The sequence below is a fragment of the Lissotriton vulgaris genome, unplaced genomic scaffold (genome assembly GCF_964263255.1).
Source record: "Lissotriton vulgaris unplaced genomic scaffold, aLisVul1.2 SCAFFOLD_4502, whole genome shotgun sequence".
Lineage (NCBI taxonomy): Eukaryota > Metazoa > Chordata > Amphibia > Caudata > Salamandridae > Lissotriton > Lissotriton vulgaris.
The window spans coordinates 32,588-49,437 of record NW_028249234.1 but is presented as its reverse complement, the minus strand read 5'-3'; the positions used below and the strand labels follow the sequence as shown (position 1 = coordinate 49,437).

The 16,850-nt window shown below is 45.9% G+C and overlaps 1 protein-coding gene across 1 annotated transcript in view; it reads left to right on the top strand.

The window, feature by feature from the left end:
- Nucleotides 1-16,562, top strand: part of LOC147663645 (collagen alpha-1(XII) chain-like) — a 109,896-nt gene extending 93,334 nt beyond the window's left edge. Inside the window, exon 5 of the mRNA XM_086950298.1 lies at nucleotides 15,952-16,562. Within this exon, the coding sequence (XP_086806424.1) occupies nucleotides 15,952-16,562 (611 nt within the window). The remainder of the gene's footprint in view (nucleotides 1-15,951) is intronic.
- The last annotated feature ends 288 nt before the right edge of the window (nucleotides 16,563-16,850 follow it).

The following is a 16,850-nucleotide window of genomic DNA, read 5'->3' as shown; positions in this document are numbered from 1 at the left end:
ATACTTAATTTATGCGGTAAAGTTCAATAAGAATAACTCAGTCAAAAATATCAGACAGAATCCGTGGCATTTGAGGTTTTAAAAGGGGTTTATTCCTTAAAAAGGAATTGGTTCGAACCAGGTATCATGTTCCATCACCACGAAGGTTCAGGAAGGGAATTACAATGCTTTATTAACAGTACATCATATATATAGTCAATGCATTACAGTGGTGATGGGTTCAGAAGGCGTAACAGCTGAGAGAAAAAGAGATAAGAACACACATGCGTAATAGAAGGCGTGCACGAGGGCATACACGGAGGTGTGTGCTAGAAACGTCACATAGAGGTGTCACATGTGGGTGGATCCCTAGAAGAATCCTGCAGAGTCAGCAGAAACATGAGGCAGAGATGCGCGCGCAGCAGCATGACGTGTGATTGACGTGTAACTGGAGGGTGAAGGGAACTTGACATTTAGCCCTACATGTGGAGACAGAAGTCTGGGGTGTCAGAACAACCTAATCCCAAATCATATCTAATATCTTGTGTTTGAGGAACTGTATTATCTAGAAGAAAAGGTCTCTCGGGCAGAGGCTATTCTATACTGACTGCTAGTGCGTGCATATGCGACTACGTGTCTACGTGTAAAGCAAGGGGGCCATGGGCCTACCATGGTAACGGAAGCTATGAATTACTGGCATGGAGACAGAAAGGCCGGGCCCTTTGCTCTGCAGCTGGGAAGGATGTTTACCTAAACTACTAGACAGGAATGTATTTTCGAGGAGCGGAGCAGATAACTTGAAGGCTGAATACAGTCTTTGGCAGGCAAGCAGGCCGAGCCAGGCACCGCTAGCCGCGCAGGGAGTAAGTAAAAGGTCATGGATACAGATGCAGGTCCAAGCTGCAGCTTCCAGAGGCGGAAGGCAGAAAAAAGGCTTGAATGGCAGAAAACAAGGCCTAACTCGCCAGAGCTAGAAAAACGTGAAAGTGCACCATGTAAAGACGTTGGCAAGGCACACTTAGGAACTGAATATCTGACCCATTCATAGTGGATCTGAAAGAGGACATGTTAACGTTGGACGCAAATGTATTTGCGTCTTCATAGCTGGTTGTGGAGGGAACTTACATGTACTTGAAGCACGTACATGGAGCCGTTGGGGTCTACGATAGGGGACACAATTGACCATAAAAATTCATATTACCTCACGAGAGCCCCACAGGGCTCGCCTCACCGGGTAATTGAAAAAACGATAAGAGTAGTGGTATTACACCTGACAGCTGTCACACTGGCTCCGGTGTCTCTAAGAGCCTCCACTCTATGGCCATTGATGTCACCCACTGGCTGTACCTTTTAGTGTTATCAGGCAGCTGGGTCCTAGGGACCACCTCAGAGTCTCCTAAAGTGCCTAGGGACATTTTTGCGGGACCTCAGGCACCTTGGGCACCCATCTCCTCATCCAGGGCTACACTCGTAATCTGCCTGGGTGGTGCACCTGTGGATGCTGTTTTTTTCTCTCAGGGGTCACTTGGGATCATAGAAACAGTGGCCCACCTCACCACACTTAAAACATTTTGGGGTTCCCTTATAAACAGGTTTATCTGTCGGGCCCCTGGCTTCCTCTCTGGGGGAGGCTGGAAACCCTTCCCTTGGGGATTACTTTGAGGCCCTTTCTGGAACACCCTCTGTTTACCCTTGTACCCCCGACTCTTCTGCTGGGCACCCTGCCACCTTTGGCTGAGTCTCCCACGTGACCCTTGTGGACCTGGATGCTCACGCAGCTTCATATGCCCTGAACCATTGACCAATATCCTCATGTTTGTGGAAATCCTTAACTACTTCTTTGGGGATGTAGGCCCTTGTTTCTACAGGCACCAGTGGTGAGCTGCCACCAGAGGGAGTAACCTCTAAACTTTTCCAATTTCCTCAACACTCTCTCATGCTCAAAATGCATTTTCTTTTCCTCTAAGGCTAACTTCTTCATTTCTAATTCCATCCCAACTTCTATTTTCTTGCCCTCTATGTCCTTCTGACCATCTATTTTGAGCAAGGCTAGCTCCAACTTATGCACTTTCTCCCTCTCCTTGTCTTCCAGCCCTCAAGGGGACAGGACCATGGAAGAAACACTGCTGCCCGCCCTGGAAGGTACTTTCTCCCCGGTTGAGCCCAATGGCCCCTCAAGCTGCCCATCTAAATTCTCTGCCTCCCCCACCAGCTCTTCAGGATGCTCACTGGCATTCCTAGATTCCATCTAAACAACAAGGAGCTATAGAGGGACAATTTTAAGCCAGATCACCCTCCACCCATCAATTATTCAAACAACAAGAATCTGGCTATCAGGGCACTCCTCACTCTTTTTAGTAGGACCGAAGTCAGGGGGTATTTACCTCAACCCAACAACTGTTTCAATAATTGCACAGTCTAGTACAGTCCTCTATGCCCAGAATATTAGGTTAACTTAAAAAGGAATCACAAAACAGGTGTATGTCAGACCACTCACAACAATACATCCAATTGACATTAGAATATGTATCCCACCACAAATGTGTGTGAAAAAGAGAAAGTGCCTCACGTGTGCACCACCAGAGGAGCTACTGGCAGGTTCTCACCAGCTTTCCCACATATTCATCATCATCGGCAACTTTCTCATATGAAGTGAAAAAGATGTATAGTGTCCAGTAAAATAAATGTGTAGAGGTGTGCTGAATGAGAGAATCACTAATAGAAAAACGAAAACAAGGCCCAGTGAAGTTCAAGAGACCAAATTGTTTCAAACAAGATAAAAATGAGCTAAGACGCACATAGACAATTTGAACCTTTGATCCAAAATTGTGAGCTTGGCCAATATTAAAAACATAGCATGTTATATACCCGTTCTAAGTAGGCCAACATGTTTCATTGCCTTTATTTCTATACAGCAAATTCGTCATAGATCTCCTTACTGGACATCTGACTGTATACATAGAGTGACAAGTGGGAGCCACGGGCCCGCGTACCAGCTCCCACGATGTCAGGGGATGAGTATTTCTTACACTATATCCCATTTCAAAGACAGCACAACCGTTGCTTATATGTATTTAACGCGATTCCACAGCTGTCTTACATTTGGTGACAGCGCAATGTGGATGCTGGTGTGTCATTGGTGACACTGCAGTGTGGATGCTGGTGTGTATTTGGTAACTGCGCAGTATGGATGCTGGTGTGTATTTGGTAACAGCACAGTATGGATGCTGGTGTGTATTTGGTAACTGCGCAGTATGGATGCTGGTGTGTATTTGGTAACAGCACAGTATGGATGCTGGTGTGTATTTGGTAACAGCGTAGTGTGGATGCTGGTGTGTATTTGGTAACTGCGCAGTATGGATGCTGGTGTGTATTTGGTAACAGCACAGTATGGATGCTGGTGTGTATTTGGTAACAGCGTAGTGTGGATGCTGGTGTGTATTTGGTAACTGCGCAGTATGGATGCTGGTGTGTATTTGGTAACAGCACAGTATGGATGCTGGTGTGTATTTGGTAACAGCACAGTATGGATGCTGGTGTGTATTTGGTAACAGCGTAGTATGGATGCTGGTGTGTATTTAGTTCCTAACAACAGTGATGGGTCTTGGCTCTCACTCAGCAAGGCTGAGCCTATAAAGATACAGAACAAAACAATTGCCAGTGCTGAGACTAACTATTCCTATAATTTGTTAGGTGGTTTCATGAAACCAAACATGAAATTCCGCTTTACAGATTGCACCTTAGTCATGCGCAAGCTATTCAATTTTCATTTATTTTTTCAAAAGACAGTATACTTTGTTGTGCATTTCAGTACAAAACAAACATAAACACCACAATGAGACAAATTCTACATACATTGTAAAATATTTACAATACTTTTGACAACATATATTCCAAACACTTGGCCAATTCCACATTCATATCACATTCAAACAAAACATCCATACCACAAACAAAAAAGGTCCCTATGCCACATTAGAGAAACTTTTTCACATATGAAGCAACACAAAAGTCTTAGAATTTCAGTTAGTCAAGTTTTTTCAAAAAGGAAAGACGTTTTCTTTATATATAATGTCAACTTCTGGGTGACAAGGGACCTGGTCGGTGTGTATTTGGTAACAGCGCAGTATGGATGCTGGTGTGTATTTGGTAACAGCGCAGTATGGAAGCTGGTGTGTATTTGGAAACAGCGCAGTATGGAAGCTGGTGTGTATTTGGAAACAGCGCAGTGTGGATGCTGGTGTGTATTTGGTAACAGCGCAGTATGGATGCTGGTGTGTATTTGGTAACAGCGCAGTATGGATGCTGTTGTGTATTTGGTAACTGCTTAGTATGGATGCTCGCGTATTTGATGCTGGTGTGTATTTGGTAATAGTGCAGTATGGATGCTGGTGTGTATTTTGTAACTGTACAGTATGGATGCTGGTGTGTATTTGGTAACAGCGCAGTATATATGCTGGTGTGTATTTGATAACACCACAGTATGGATGCTTGTGTGTATTTGTTAACAGCGCAGTATTGATGCTGGTGTGCATTTGGTAACAGCGCAGTATGAATGCTATGTGGTACTGTAAATTCTGGACCCGTGTTATAAACATCGTCGTATCATGACGATTTTGGTATCAGCAGACCGGAAATGATGAGTACACTATTCACAAGCACTTTCGTCATATTCGAGTGATGAAATCACCGTTAAACCAGCATTTCCGTCTTGAACCCTCGGGTTCCATTTTGTGAACGGCAGCCATTTTGTGATTGCCCTCACATAGGCAAGTGTCTGAGGCCACTCGCGAGTCTGAAAGGACACGTACACCTTCGCTGACTTCCCTATGACCTGGGCGAGCTGACTCCACCGCCTGAAGCCAAACCTGTTCGGTCAGCTCCTTTCCCTGTGGCCGGTCGAGATTAGTATCGAGGCACAACATATCATAAACCTTTCATCGCACGCAAACCATGCCTAATCTTACACACACCTGTCCCTGTTTCTTTCTTTATGACTTGCTTTACGAGGAGGAGGTGCCCGATTTTATTGGGGGTCCGCCGATATCTGATAAAAATACTGGACTTTGACGGGTAATTGATTATGGGTTGGACAAACTGAAATGTGGGCTTGTCATCATGACTCTGCTTTGTCTTTGTAGTAAAAATATGCGAATGGTCAACTGTAAAATAAGGAATGTTGCCTAGAGCAGAATATTTTGTATAAAAGAAGAAGACTGGCTTTGTAAGTTTGAGCAGTCTCATGAGAACATACAGAGTTCTGTACTTCTAGGATGCCTGTTACTGGTTGCAGCCAATAAACTCGATCTTTGACTTCACCTAGAAGACTCAGTGTTTCTGTAGTCCGAAACAGGAAGAACTCAAAGTTTTCAGGTGTTGTCCCCTGGCACCTCTGGGTTCCGAAAAACCCAGAACTCCAGTTGGCGCCCAACGTGGGACGATTTCAGCGGTACCGGTCCAAGCCAGAGGTTCGTGAGGAGCTTCGTGTGGAAATTCTGGAGGACGGCCAACCACTTCATCGACCCCTGCATGTCGACGTGGTCCGAAGGTCTTTGCTGCGAGGTTCCCCGCTTCCCGACGGCTACGAAGGACTGCTGCCCTGACTATCGCCCTGTTTTGGACCCTTGATGATTGGTAGAGCAAAACGATAAACGAGTCTTCTGGTGACGTAATCGATACCTCAGTTAAGTATAAGTGGAGCGTCTCCCAGTCCTTAGTTTTGTTTGGTATCCCTCGAGCATTATTTTTGTTTGGAACTTGCAAGCGCCAAAACCGAGGGACTCGTGTATTCACAAGACTATCGTATTCGATAATCCTTCGAAGTTTGAAGCTAGACTAGAGAGCGAAGATGCCTGGCCTTAGCAGACTTGGAAATTTGTTTTGTCTTGGTTGTAATAGGGATTCCCGATTGGAGGACTCGTGTCCGGCTTCTCCGATTGGAACTACGACCTATGAACTATATGTGAAACACGGCATAGGCCCCATCGCATATAATGAAGTATGGATCCGATACACCAGGAAAGATGGTGTTTTAAAATGGCCCCAATATGGTAGTTTTGACACGGAGATTTTAGACAATCTAGAGGTAAAACTTTTTAAGAAGAAAGCCCGGCCGGCAATGTTTGACTCTTTCCGCCTATGGCGAAAGGAAGCCAAACAGAAAGAAGTTAAATTAGCCAAAAGAAATAAGAGAGAAAGGGGTATCTCGATAATACAAGCCGCTACGCAGTTTAAAGATAATGAAGAAGAACAGGCAAATGAGCAGTTGCACAGGCAACGTAAAATGGCGATCGATAAATGTTATCCAGTCTTGCCACCTCTCCACCCAGATTCACGAGACTCTGAGAGGGATCCTTTAATGTCACACGTATTAAATTCACCACGCCCCTATGCACGGAGTGCCACAGCACCTCCGCAACCTTTTGTTATACAACACCCAGCGGTACAGCCCCTAGTTCTGCCACAGCCACCAGCTCCTCTTCTGGTGCAGCCCCCTCGAGGGCTGCTGATCACACATGCTCCACCTGTGCTCTCTACGACTTTGCCTATTGTACCGACTACTTCTCCTAATATTCCATCTGCTACTGCCTCCGTCTCTGCCTTACCTCACCCTGTCTTTCCCCCTGTCCTTCTGCCAGTTTCTCCTTCTGTTCGACAGAGAATGGCCAACACTGTTACTAATCTTTTCTCACCTTTCTTTGGGTCGCCTAATACGACCCCTAACGCAGAACGAAGACAGTTGCGGAGTCAACTGCCTGACTATCAAGAGAGAGAATTACTGAATCGTTTAGCACATAAATGGGTTGTCGATCCTATAAGATATGATGTACAGTCTGTCGTGGAAGTCTTCCGTCAATGGGAAGCATCGAAGCAGAGATATGTTTTTGAGCAAATGTGTGTTTTTCTCTGTGAACATTTGGAGGAAAATGATCTGGAACACTATCCGCCTGAGGTGTGCCGTGTGCGGTTCGAGTTTTCGAAGGGCATGATCATAGGTCCCGATGTTGAGAAGGCGGTTGCAACATTTTTGTCATATCGGAGTGAGGAGGGCACTTCTCGGTCACTACTTGAGCGTGACGCATCCGGTAGGAAAAAGGCGCGACAGTATCCCATGAGAGAGGTTCCGCGGGTATGCAAGGAAGAAGTGGCCGATGGTCCAGGTAATAATCCACCAGTTGTACCGGCTCACTTTCAGCGTGTTTGGGTACACGTTCCATGGAAACGAACAGAGGTTTTGGCCCTCAAACAGACGTTACCTGACCCCCGTAAAAATCCTGCAGGGTATTATAAGGAATTATAACAGACTGTAAGCTCATGCATTATGAACTTAGCCGATATAGACATGTTGTTCGGGAATGTTGTTCCACAGCCTTTAAGGGGAAAGATTCGCCACGCCGATCATGATCAGGAATTAGGTGATACATGGGTTAATATTGCTGCTGTAGATAACAGACAAGTTGGTGGTGCCAAACCTGAGCCTTTAATTGCGGAACTCCCTGGTAGAATCATTACTTATATGAAGACTTTAATGCCCGAATTGCGTGTCAAGTGGGACAAGTTGTCTGCATGTAAGCAGAAGAAAGACGAAACGGTGTCTGACTTGTTCACGAGGTTCGAAGAAACTTTCGTAGATCACAGTGGTCAAGATCTGAGTACAGAAGGTGGTCAACGGTTGTTCGTTGACAAGTTTGTGCATAACTTGCTTCCCGAGTTGTGTGCTAAGTTGAAGGATTCCGAGAGTGCTTGGTCTGTGTCAACGTCAGCGCAGATTTTAGCTACAGCCCAGTACTATGAAAATAGGCGCAAAGATGAGTTAGAGAAAGCGGATAAAAAGACTAAGGAATTAAAAACTAAAGTTCTTCTGCAACAAGCTTATCCACCCCGTACTAATAATCAGCGTGATTATCAGCAGCCTCAGCAGTATTCGGGAAATTCACAAAGAAACGAGTTTTCTCAACAACGTTTTCCATATGGGCCCAATCAGTGTGCGTATTGCAAAGAAGAAGGCCATTTTAAGAGTAGTTGTCTGGTTTTGCACGCAAATGGGTTTGGCGCGAGAGGTCGTGGCGCTCAACAAACGCCTAGAGGTAGGGGACGCGGTGCGTTCCCACAGAACGCACGTTCCTTCCGCCTGAAAACTCAATGAATCGCTTTGATCAGCAAGGTAATGCGTCTGGCAGGACGACTCAGTACTATGCTGACGACTACTATGCAGAAGATGAGGATATGGAAGGTAATGATTGCTAGGACAGCCAGAGACAAAGAGAGGGAGTTGTTTCAGTTCCAGTAGATCAGAGTGAACCCTATGTTGAAGTGATTACATCAGGTGTGTCAGAACCTTTTCTGTTGGATACTGGTGCTACAAAGAGTTCTATTATGCACTCAAAACCACCTGGCGCACCTTTGTCTGGCGAAATGAACGTTTCAGTAGGTTTTTCTGGCGCCCCGGTTCGGAATCCGATCTCTAGTCCTATGTCCCTTTCTGTTGGTCCGTGCGAATTGGAAGCCCCCCTTATTTTGACGACAGGTTGTGGTGAAAACTTGCTAGGATTGGATCTGTTGAAAAGATTGTATGCGACATTGTATTGTTCTCCTTCGGGAGTACAACTTACGCTAGGTAAGAAAGTGGTCTCTCCGATGTATTTGTCGAAGGATAAACTTCTGACAGAGTTGTCTTCACTTCCGGATATTCTTTGGGCTACTGGTCCTAATGACGTAGGTCTTTTGGAAATTCCGCCATATGTCATGACATTGAAAGCCATCGTTAGAATGCCGCGCATTCCCCAGTACAAAATCTCTAGCGAAGGTGAAAAGGCATTGTTAGCGATCATCTATGACCTGATCGATAAAGATGTGATTGAAGAGACAAGAGGCAACATTTGTAATAGTCCTGTTCTGCCTGTGATGAAGCGTACTGACCCTTCTCAGCCACCTGTTTACAGGTTTGTGATTGATCTTAGAGAGGTGAAAAAAATAGTTGTGCCACAGTTTCCAGTTGTCCCTGATATCACTGCCCTATTGACTATGATTCCAGCTTCGGCGACTTGGTTCTCGGTGATCGACTTGAAGAATGCTTTCTTCAGCATCCCGATTGCAGAGGAGAGCAGGGATATTTTTGGCTTCAGTTTAGGAGGCCGAAGCTTTCGCTTCAAACGTGCTCCTCAAGGCTACTGTGAAAGTCCATCGATATATAGTCAGGCTTTAAAAGCACAGCTTGATACGATTGTTTTACCTGATGGCGCCACCCTTATTCAGTACGTCGATGATTTGCTTGTCGCTGCGGATACAGAGGAGATTTGCAGGGTAGCCACGTTGTCGTTGTTGCGTCATCTGTCTGATTTTCATCACAAAGTGTCTCTTTCGAAATTACAATATTGTCGACAAGAAGTGACCTACTTAGGTCACCTCTTATCGAAGAAGGGAAGGAAACTGACCCCAGAAAGAATTCAGGCAATTGCGAAATTAAGTGTGCCAAAAACACAGAGAGAAGTGCGTGCTTTCTTAGGTATTACATCCTATTGCAGACAATGGATACCGAATTTTTCCTTGCTAGCCAAACCCTTGGTAGCATTGACTTGTAAAGATACACCGAATCCCATCCCATGGTCTGAAGATTGTCAGAAAAGTTTTTCAGAATTGCGTGATGTATTGTGTTCGGCTCCTGTGTTGGGTACCCCCGACTACAGTAAGCCCTTTACGTTGTATGTCCACGAGAGAGAAGGTTGTGCGTTGTCAGTGTTGACACAGTCTTTTAGGTACAAGCAACGTCCATGCGCGTATTTCTCGTCGACTTTGGATCCGGTAGCTAGAGCGTTGCCGAGTTGTTTAAGAGCCACGGCAGCAGCAGCTGTTTCTATCCGACAGTCCGCTGGTTTAGTGATGAATAACATGTTAATCGTAATGGTTCCACATGCGGTGGACACGTTGTTAAACAGGACCAAGACACAGCACTTAACTAGTGCTCGATTGTCAGGTTATGAATTAACCCTGTTAGCGAGTCATGTGCACATTAAGAGGTGCAATACTTTAAACACAGCCACGTTGCTGCCGATCCCAGTTGAGACAGGGAATGCTGAAAAGCAGCACGACTGTTTCTTTAGGACAGAAGAAGAAACGAAAGGGAGAGTAGATCTTAGGGACACTCCTCTTACTGAATGTGAGGGTACTTTGTGGGTTGATGGTTCATGTTTCAAACTTCCGAATGGTAACACGACTGCAGCATATGCTGTCACGACTTTGCATACGATTGTTGAAACTGCACGCATCCCACATAACTCAGCGCAAGCAGCAGAGTTGATTGCACTTACGAGAGCGTGTGTTTTATCGAAAGGAATGAAAGTGACCATATATACTGACAGCATGTATGCCTTCGGTGTGGCTCATAGTTTTGGATGTTTGTGGTGTGAACGTGGGTTTCTGACTTCGCACGGAGCTAAGATACAGCATGGTCAGTTGGTGAATGAACTCCTCGAGGCACTTACTTTGCCACTACAAGTAGCGATTGTGAAATGCAGTGCCCATAAAAAGGTGACTGATGATGTTGGTTGTGGAAATGCATTTGCTGACGAAGTCGCAAAAAAACCAGCAAAAGATGTGATGAGCCGAATGTATGTCGCGGGCCCTGCAAGATGGATTGGTGACGTTGGAATGTGCGAAGATACGATAGAAAGTGTGAAGTCTATCCAAGCTGAAGCTACAGAGAAAGAGTTGAGTGTGTGGAGAGAGAGGACGGGTAAATTGAATGCGAATGGTTGTTGGGTTGAATTGTCAGAACATCAGCGTTGGTTGTTACCCGATGCGTATGTGCTTGCAGTGGTTACAATGGCTCAAGGTATGGCTCATATCAGTGTGAAAGGAATTTGTAAGTTGTTGGCTCCAGTATGGCAAAACACTGGAATTCCTAAGTGTGCAGAGAATGTAGTCAAGAATTGCATGGTGTGTCTGAAATACAATCCTGGTAGGGGAACCCCAACTCCAGCTGGTCATTTTGCTCCTCCTACGTATCCGTTCGAGGTTTTGCAGCTAGATTTCATCCACATGGAAAGGTGCAACAACCTGAAGTACGTACTCGTTGTTGTTTGTGCCTTTTCAAGATGGGTAGAAGCATATCCCCTGAAAGATACTACTGCCTTATCGACAGCTAAAGCCCTTGTCAAGGAATTCTTCCCCAGATTTGGAATCCCTAGAATGGTCTGGAGTGATAATGGGAGTAAATTTGTGGGTCGAGTGATGAAGAAAGTATGTGAAGGGCTAGGCGTACAGCAGAAGTTCCACGCTGCAAATCACCCCCAATCAGCTGGACTAGTAGAGTGCTATAACGGCACACTAAAGCTCAAGTTAGCCAAGATCGAAGCGAGCACTGGTCTTAAATGGCCTGACACTCTGCCTTTAGCACTCCTATCCACAAGGATGACTGTGCACTCGAGAGTGGGACTTAGTCCCTACGAAATCGTGTTCGGCCGCCCGGCCAACATATGGGGAGTGCCAAGACCGACAAAGTTCTCTGAGATTGAACATCCTGTGCTGCTTGATTATTTGTATGAATTGACGGCTAAATTGCGTGTTTTACACCAACAGGTACACGATATTCTACCTCAAGCTACTGAAGCTCCAGGACATCCTATCGATCCTGGAACCTATGTATCAATAAAGAATTTCCGGCGAACCAAGAATGACGAGCCCCGCTGTACCGGCCCCCATCTAGTGCTTCTCTCAACAAGATCGGCTGTTCGAGTGGAAGGGAAGAAACATTGGATCCACGGGACCCATTGCAAGAGGCTCCCTTTGCCTCTGCCGCACGACCGGTGGGTCCAGGAGGGGATCGCTGATTCTGAGACTGAAACTGTGCCTCGTTTTCTGCCCTTTAGCGATGCACGTGTAAAAGGAACAAACTCTGAAATTGAGAACGATAATATTTTGCAAGGAGCTGTGCCACCATCAATTCGATTGAACACTACAGAGCCTGAACGCTTATTCCAAGACCAGACAACACCGGGAAGAAGCCGTTATAATTTGAGACCGAGAACTATGACTATGGACAAATAAAATTTCCTTTTTCTATTTTTGAACGTGCAGCTCTCCCATCTGAGAAACTTGCTTATTTTTGTTTTTCGAACCGCCATCCGGGTTCAGCTGCTAGGGTCGCTGTTGCCCAAGTCTTTGGAGTGCAGCCGAAGACGTTAGGTCGACGGTTCTGGTTGGTCTAAGGGAGTTGCCCTGGACTGACAGAAGCATTCCTTAGCATAGAACACCCTACCGCCGCGGGCAGCAATTATAGAGGGTGGAGTTTTTCAAGATGGAGAGGCCTGCCGAACCGATGAACTTTAAATCCAAAATGTGTATATTGATGACAAAGAAACGATTTTTGATAATATGTATTTTCATGTTGTTTAGTGTAATGACCTTTCTATTGGGATATGTTCTATTCTCTTTTGAAGTGACATTTGCACCCACTACACAGCCCACACCTCCTTCTCCTGCTTCCTCGCATTCCTTTCACCCTCTGCCTGAACACGAGTCTGCTAGAAGGTTGGAATTTGTTAATAATTCATTCGTTCAGCTTTTACACCAACACCAATTAGTAATGAACACAACCAATTGTTGGGTGTGTGGTCTTATGCCACACACGACGAACAAGGGTATCCCATATTTTGTCTTACCATTCAGCTACTCTGGTTCTTTGTGGGCGTTTCAAACGATGTTCCTATTTGCCATCGAACCATATCCCCCACGTTCCACAAGAAGTAACTCGAGCAACAAGGCATTAGTGGTGGGAATCACAAATATGAGCAGAGACATTGACTCGTATCGAACAATTCCCCGAGATGAGTTGCAGGCTTACAGTAGATGGAACGTAACAGAGTATGGAGTTACCTTGAGTGAAAACAAGCGAGCAAAGAGATCCTCCCCAATCTGGATTGTACCCCATCAGGGCCACCTATGTCTGTAGGGTAATGGCAAGAACTCCAGAGCTCAGTTAGGGAAAAGTATCTGTACTGAAACGTATGTTTTCTCGTCTCAGATTTCCCCTTCATTTCTAGCAGCTAAGGGTACCTATTTCATCTGCCATGATAGAGCGTATACATGGTTGCCCCCTGACTTCTCGGGCACATGTTTCATTTCGTTCCTGTTGCCTCCCACCTACACGGCCGCGGCAGATTACCATAAGACAAGGATAGTTAGAGGTGTCGTGAGTAAAGAAGACACTGCGGGACAAGGATTTGGAGACTTCGTGAAGGGTTTTCTGCCGTTTTGGGGGCCTATGGTGAACAGCGGGAACATTCGCCAATTGACGAGGGTGGTTGAATCTACCATAGTTGAAACTGCCGGTGCCCTTAGTAACTTGACTGCTGAGCTCCAGTCGGACCGCCTTATGACTCTTCAGAACAGGGTTGCATTAGACATCATACTTGCAGACCGGGGTGGGGTATGTAAAGTGATCCAATCTGGTTGTTGCATCTTCATTCCAGATAACACCCCAACAGTGTACCAGGCGATTTCCAAACTGCATAAAATTTCTGAATCCATTCACGTGGATAAAGGAGATTGGTCATTAATGGGATGGTTCTGGGAACTGTTATCTGCCTGGGGATGGAAGATTCTGACGGTCATTGGGCTGATCTTAGCCATTCTTTTCCTGTTCTGTCTATGTATACAGTGCGCTCCTACTATATGTGGCCTCTGTGCTACATCATGCATAAGAAAACCTGTATCAAGGGATGAGCTGAGTAATAGGATGATGCTACAGCAATATCTCAATGAATTTATGAATATAGACCTGGACTCAGATTAGCATGAGTGTAGGTTAATTGGCTATGTAAGGGCAAAAGGAGGGGCTGTGGTACTGTAAATTCTGGACCCGTGTTATAAACATCGTCGTATCGTGACGATTTTGGTATCAGCAGACCGGAAATGACGAGTACACTATGCACAAGCACTTTAGTCATATTCGAGTGACGAAATCACCGTTAAACCAGCATTTCGGTCTTGAACCCTCGGGTTCCATTTTGTGAACGGCAGCCATTTTGTGATTGCCCTCACATAGGCAAGTGTCTGAGGCCACTCGTGAGTCTGAAAGGACACGTACACCTTCGCTGACTTCCCTATGACCTTGGCGAGCTGACTCCACCGCCTGAAGCCAAACCTGTTCGGTCAGCTCCTTTCCCAGTGGCCGGTCGAGATTAGTATCAAGGCACAACATATCATAAACCTTTCATCGCACGCAAACCATGCCTAATCTTACACACACCTGTCCCTGTTTCTTTCTTTATGACTTGCTTTACGAGGAGGAGGTGCCCGATTTTATTGGGGGTCTGCCGATATCTGATGAAAATACTGGACTTTGCCGGGTAATTGATCATGGGTTGGACAAACTGAAATGTGGGCTTGTCATCATGACTCTGCTTTGTCTTTGTAGTAAAAATATGCGAATGGTCAACTGTAAAATAAGGAATGTTGTCTAGAGCAGAATATTTTGTAAAAAAGAAGAAGACTGGCTTTGTAAGTTTGAGCAGTCTCCTGAGAACATACAGCGTTCTGTACTTCTAGGATGCCTGTTACTGGTTGCAGCCAATAAACTCGATCTTTGACTTCACCTAGAAGACTCAGTGTTTCTGTAGTCCGAAACAGGAAGAACTCAGAGTTTTCAGGTGTTGTCCCCTGGCACCTCTGGGTTCGGAAAAACCCAGAACTCCAGCTGGTGTGTATTTGGTAACAGCGCAGTATGGATGCTGGTGTGTATTTGGTAACAGCGCAGTATGGAGGCTGGTGTGTATTTGGTAACAGCGCAGTATGGATGCTGGTGTGTATTTGGTAACAGTGCAGTATGGATTCTGTTCTGTATTTGGTAACAGCGCAGTATGGATGCTGGTGTGTATTTGGTAACATCGCAGTATGGATGCTGGTGTGTATTTGGTAACAGCACAGTATGGATGCTGGTGTGTATTTGGTAACATCGCAGTATGGATGCTGGTGTGTATTTGGTAACAGCACAGTATGGATGCTGGTGTGTATTTGGTAACAGCGCCGTATGGATGCTGGTGTGTATTTGGTAACATCGCAGTATGGATGCTGGTGTGTATACAGGAAACAGCACAGTATGGATGCTGGTGTGTATTTGGTAACAGCGCCGTATGGATGCTGGTGTGTATTTGGTAACAGCGCAGTATGGATGCTGGTGTGTATTTGGTAACTGTGCAGTATGGATGCTGGTGTGTATTTGGTAACTGTGCAGTATGGATGCTTGTGTGTATTTGGTAACTGTGCAGTATGGATGCTTGTGTGTATTTGTTAACAGCGCAGTACGGATGCTGGTGTGTAGTTGGTAACTGTGCAGTATGGATGCTGGTGTGTATTTGATAACACCACAGTATGGATGCTTGTGTGTATTTGTTAATAGCGCAGTATAGAGGATGTTGTGTATTTGTAACAGTGCAGTGTGAATGCTGGTGTGTATTTGTAACAGAGCAGTGTGGATTCTGGCGTGTATTGGTAACAGCGCAGTGTGGATGCTGGCGTGTATTTGTAACATCGCAGTGTGGATGCTGGCGTGTGTTTGGTAACAGCGCAGTGTAGATGCTGCCGTGTATTTGTAACAGCGCAGTATGGATCCTGGCGTGTATTTGTAACAGCGCAGTGTTGATGCTGGTGTGTATTTGGTAACAGCGCAGTGTGGATGCTGGCGTGTATTTGTAACAGTGCAGTGTGGATGCTAGTGTGTATTTGGTAAAAGCGCAGTGTGGATGCTGGCGTGTATTTGTAACAGCGCAGTGGGGATGCTGTTTTGTATTTGTAACAGTGCAGGGTGGATGCTGGTGTGTGTTTGTTGTATTCATGTGCACAGGTTGTGTGGTTCTTGTTTTTATTGGATGATATTTTGTTAGGAAGAATCCCAGCCACCCCAGCCTCATCCCTGTCTTCCTCGGCACATGTTGTCCCTTCCTCTCTGACATGTTTCTGTTTTTCTTTCCACAGAATGCTCTGGTCGGATGGATATAAAGGCGGACGTGGTGCTTTTAGTCCATTCTTCTTATATTCTACAGAAATGGAGCTTCAGTATCATGAGGTCCTTCTTGGAGGTGGAGAGAAGCTTCCACGTGTCCCGGGACTCGGTGCAGTTCAGCCTGGTCACGTTCAGCACTCATGCTTGGATAGTGGTCCCCTTCAGCGACTCCCTCAACGTCAGTGTCCTGATTGACTCTCTGCTGACCTTGGAATGGGTGGACGTTCATGCTAATATTGGGCGAGCCCTCACCTTCGTCAGACGGGAGGTGCTGGTCGAGCGTGGGGGGGCCAGAGCCCACGTGCCCAGGGTCCTGGTCCTCATCACAGGTTGGGGGTCAGTGGATGATGTCACAGGTCTGGCCCTGGAGCTCCTGGGTGCGGGGGTGGAGGTCTTTGCTGTTGGTGCGTGGGATGCGAGCCGCACTGAGCTGGAGGCCATCGCCAGCCCCCCGGCTGCGGCCCACGTGTTCACAATGACGTCCTATGAAGAGTTTCAGCAAATCCTGCCGGAGCTGACAGAGTCCATCTGCCTCAGGGTTCAGTACAAACTGAAAACTATACAACACAACCTGCGGGTATAAAAGGGAGACACTCCCACTTCTTTCAAGGGACACCAGGTGGGTGTCAAGGTACAGCTCTGTAGTTTAGAATAAAAGCAATAGAACACACTTCACAGCTAATATTTACATTTCATGACGAGGCACATGGAGAAAGGTAAATTACAATAGCCTCCCTTGGGTGTCTTTCACTTTCTCCAAAGCCGGAAATCCTGTCCTCGGACTTCTGGCAGTGGGGAAAGGAGACACAGGGTGGTGCCAAAAGGAATAATGGAAGGCAGTTAGTTATCTCTCACTTCCTCGAATTTAAAA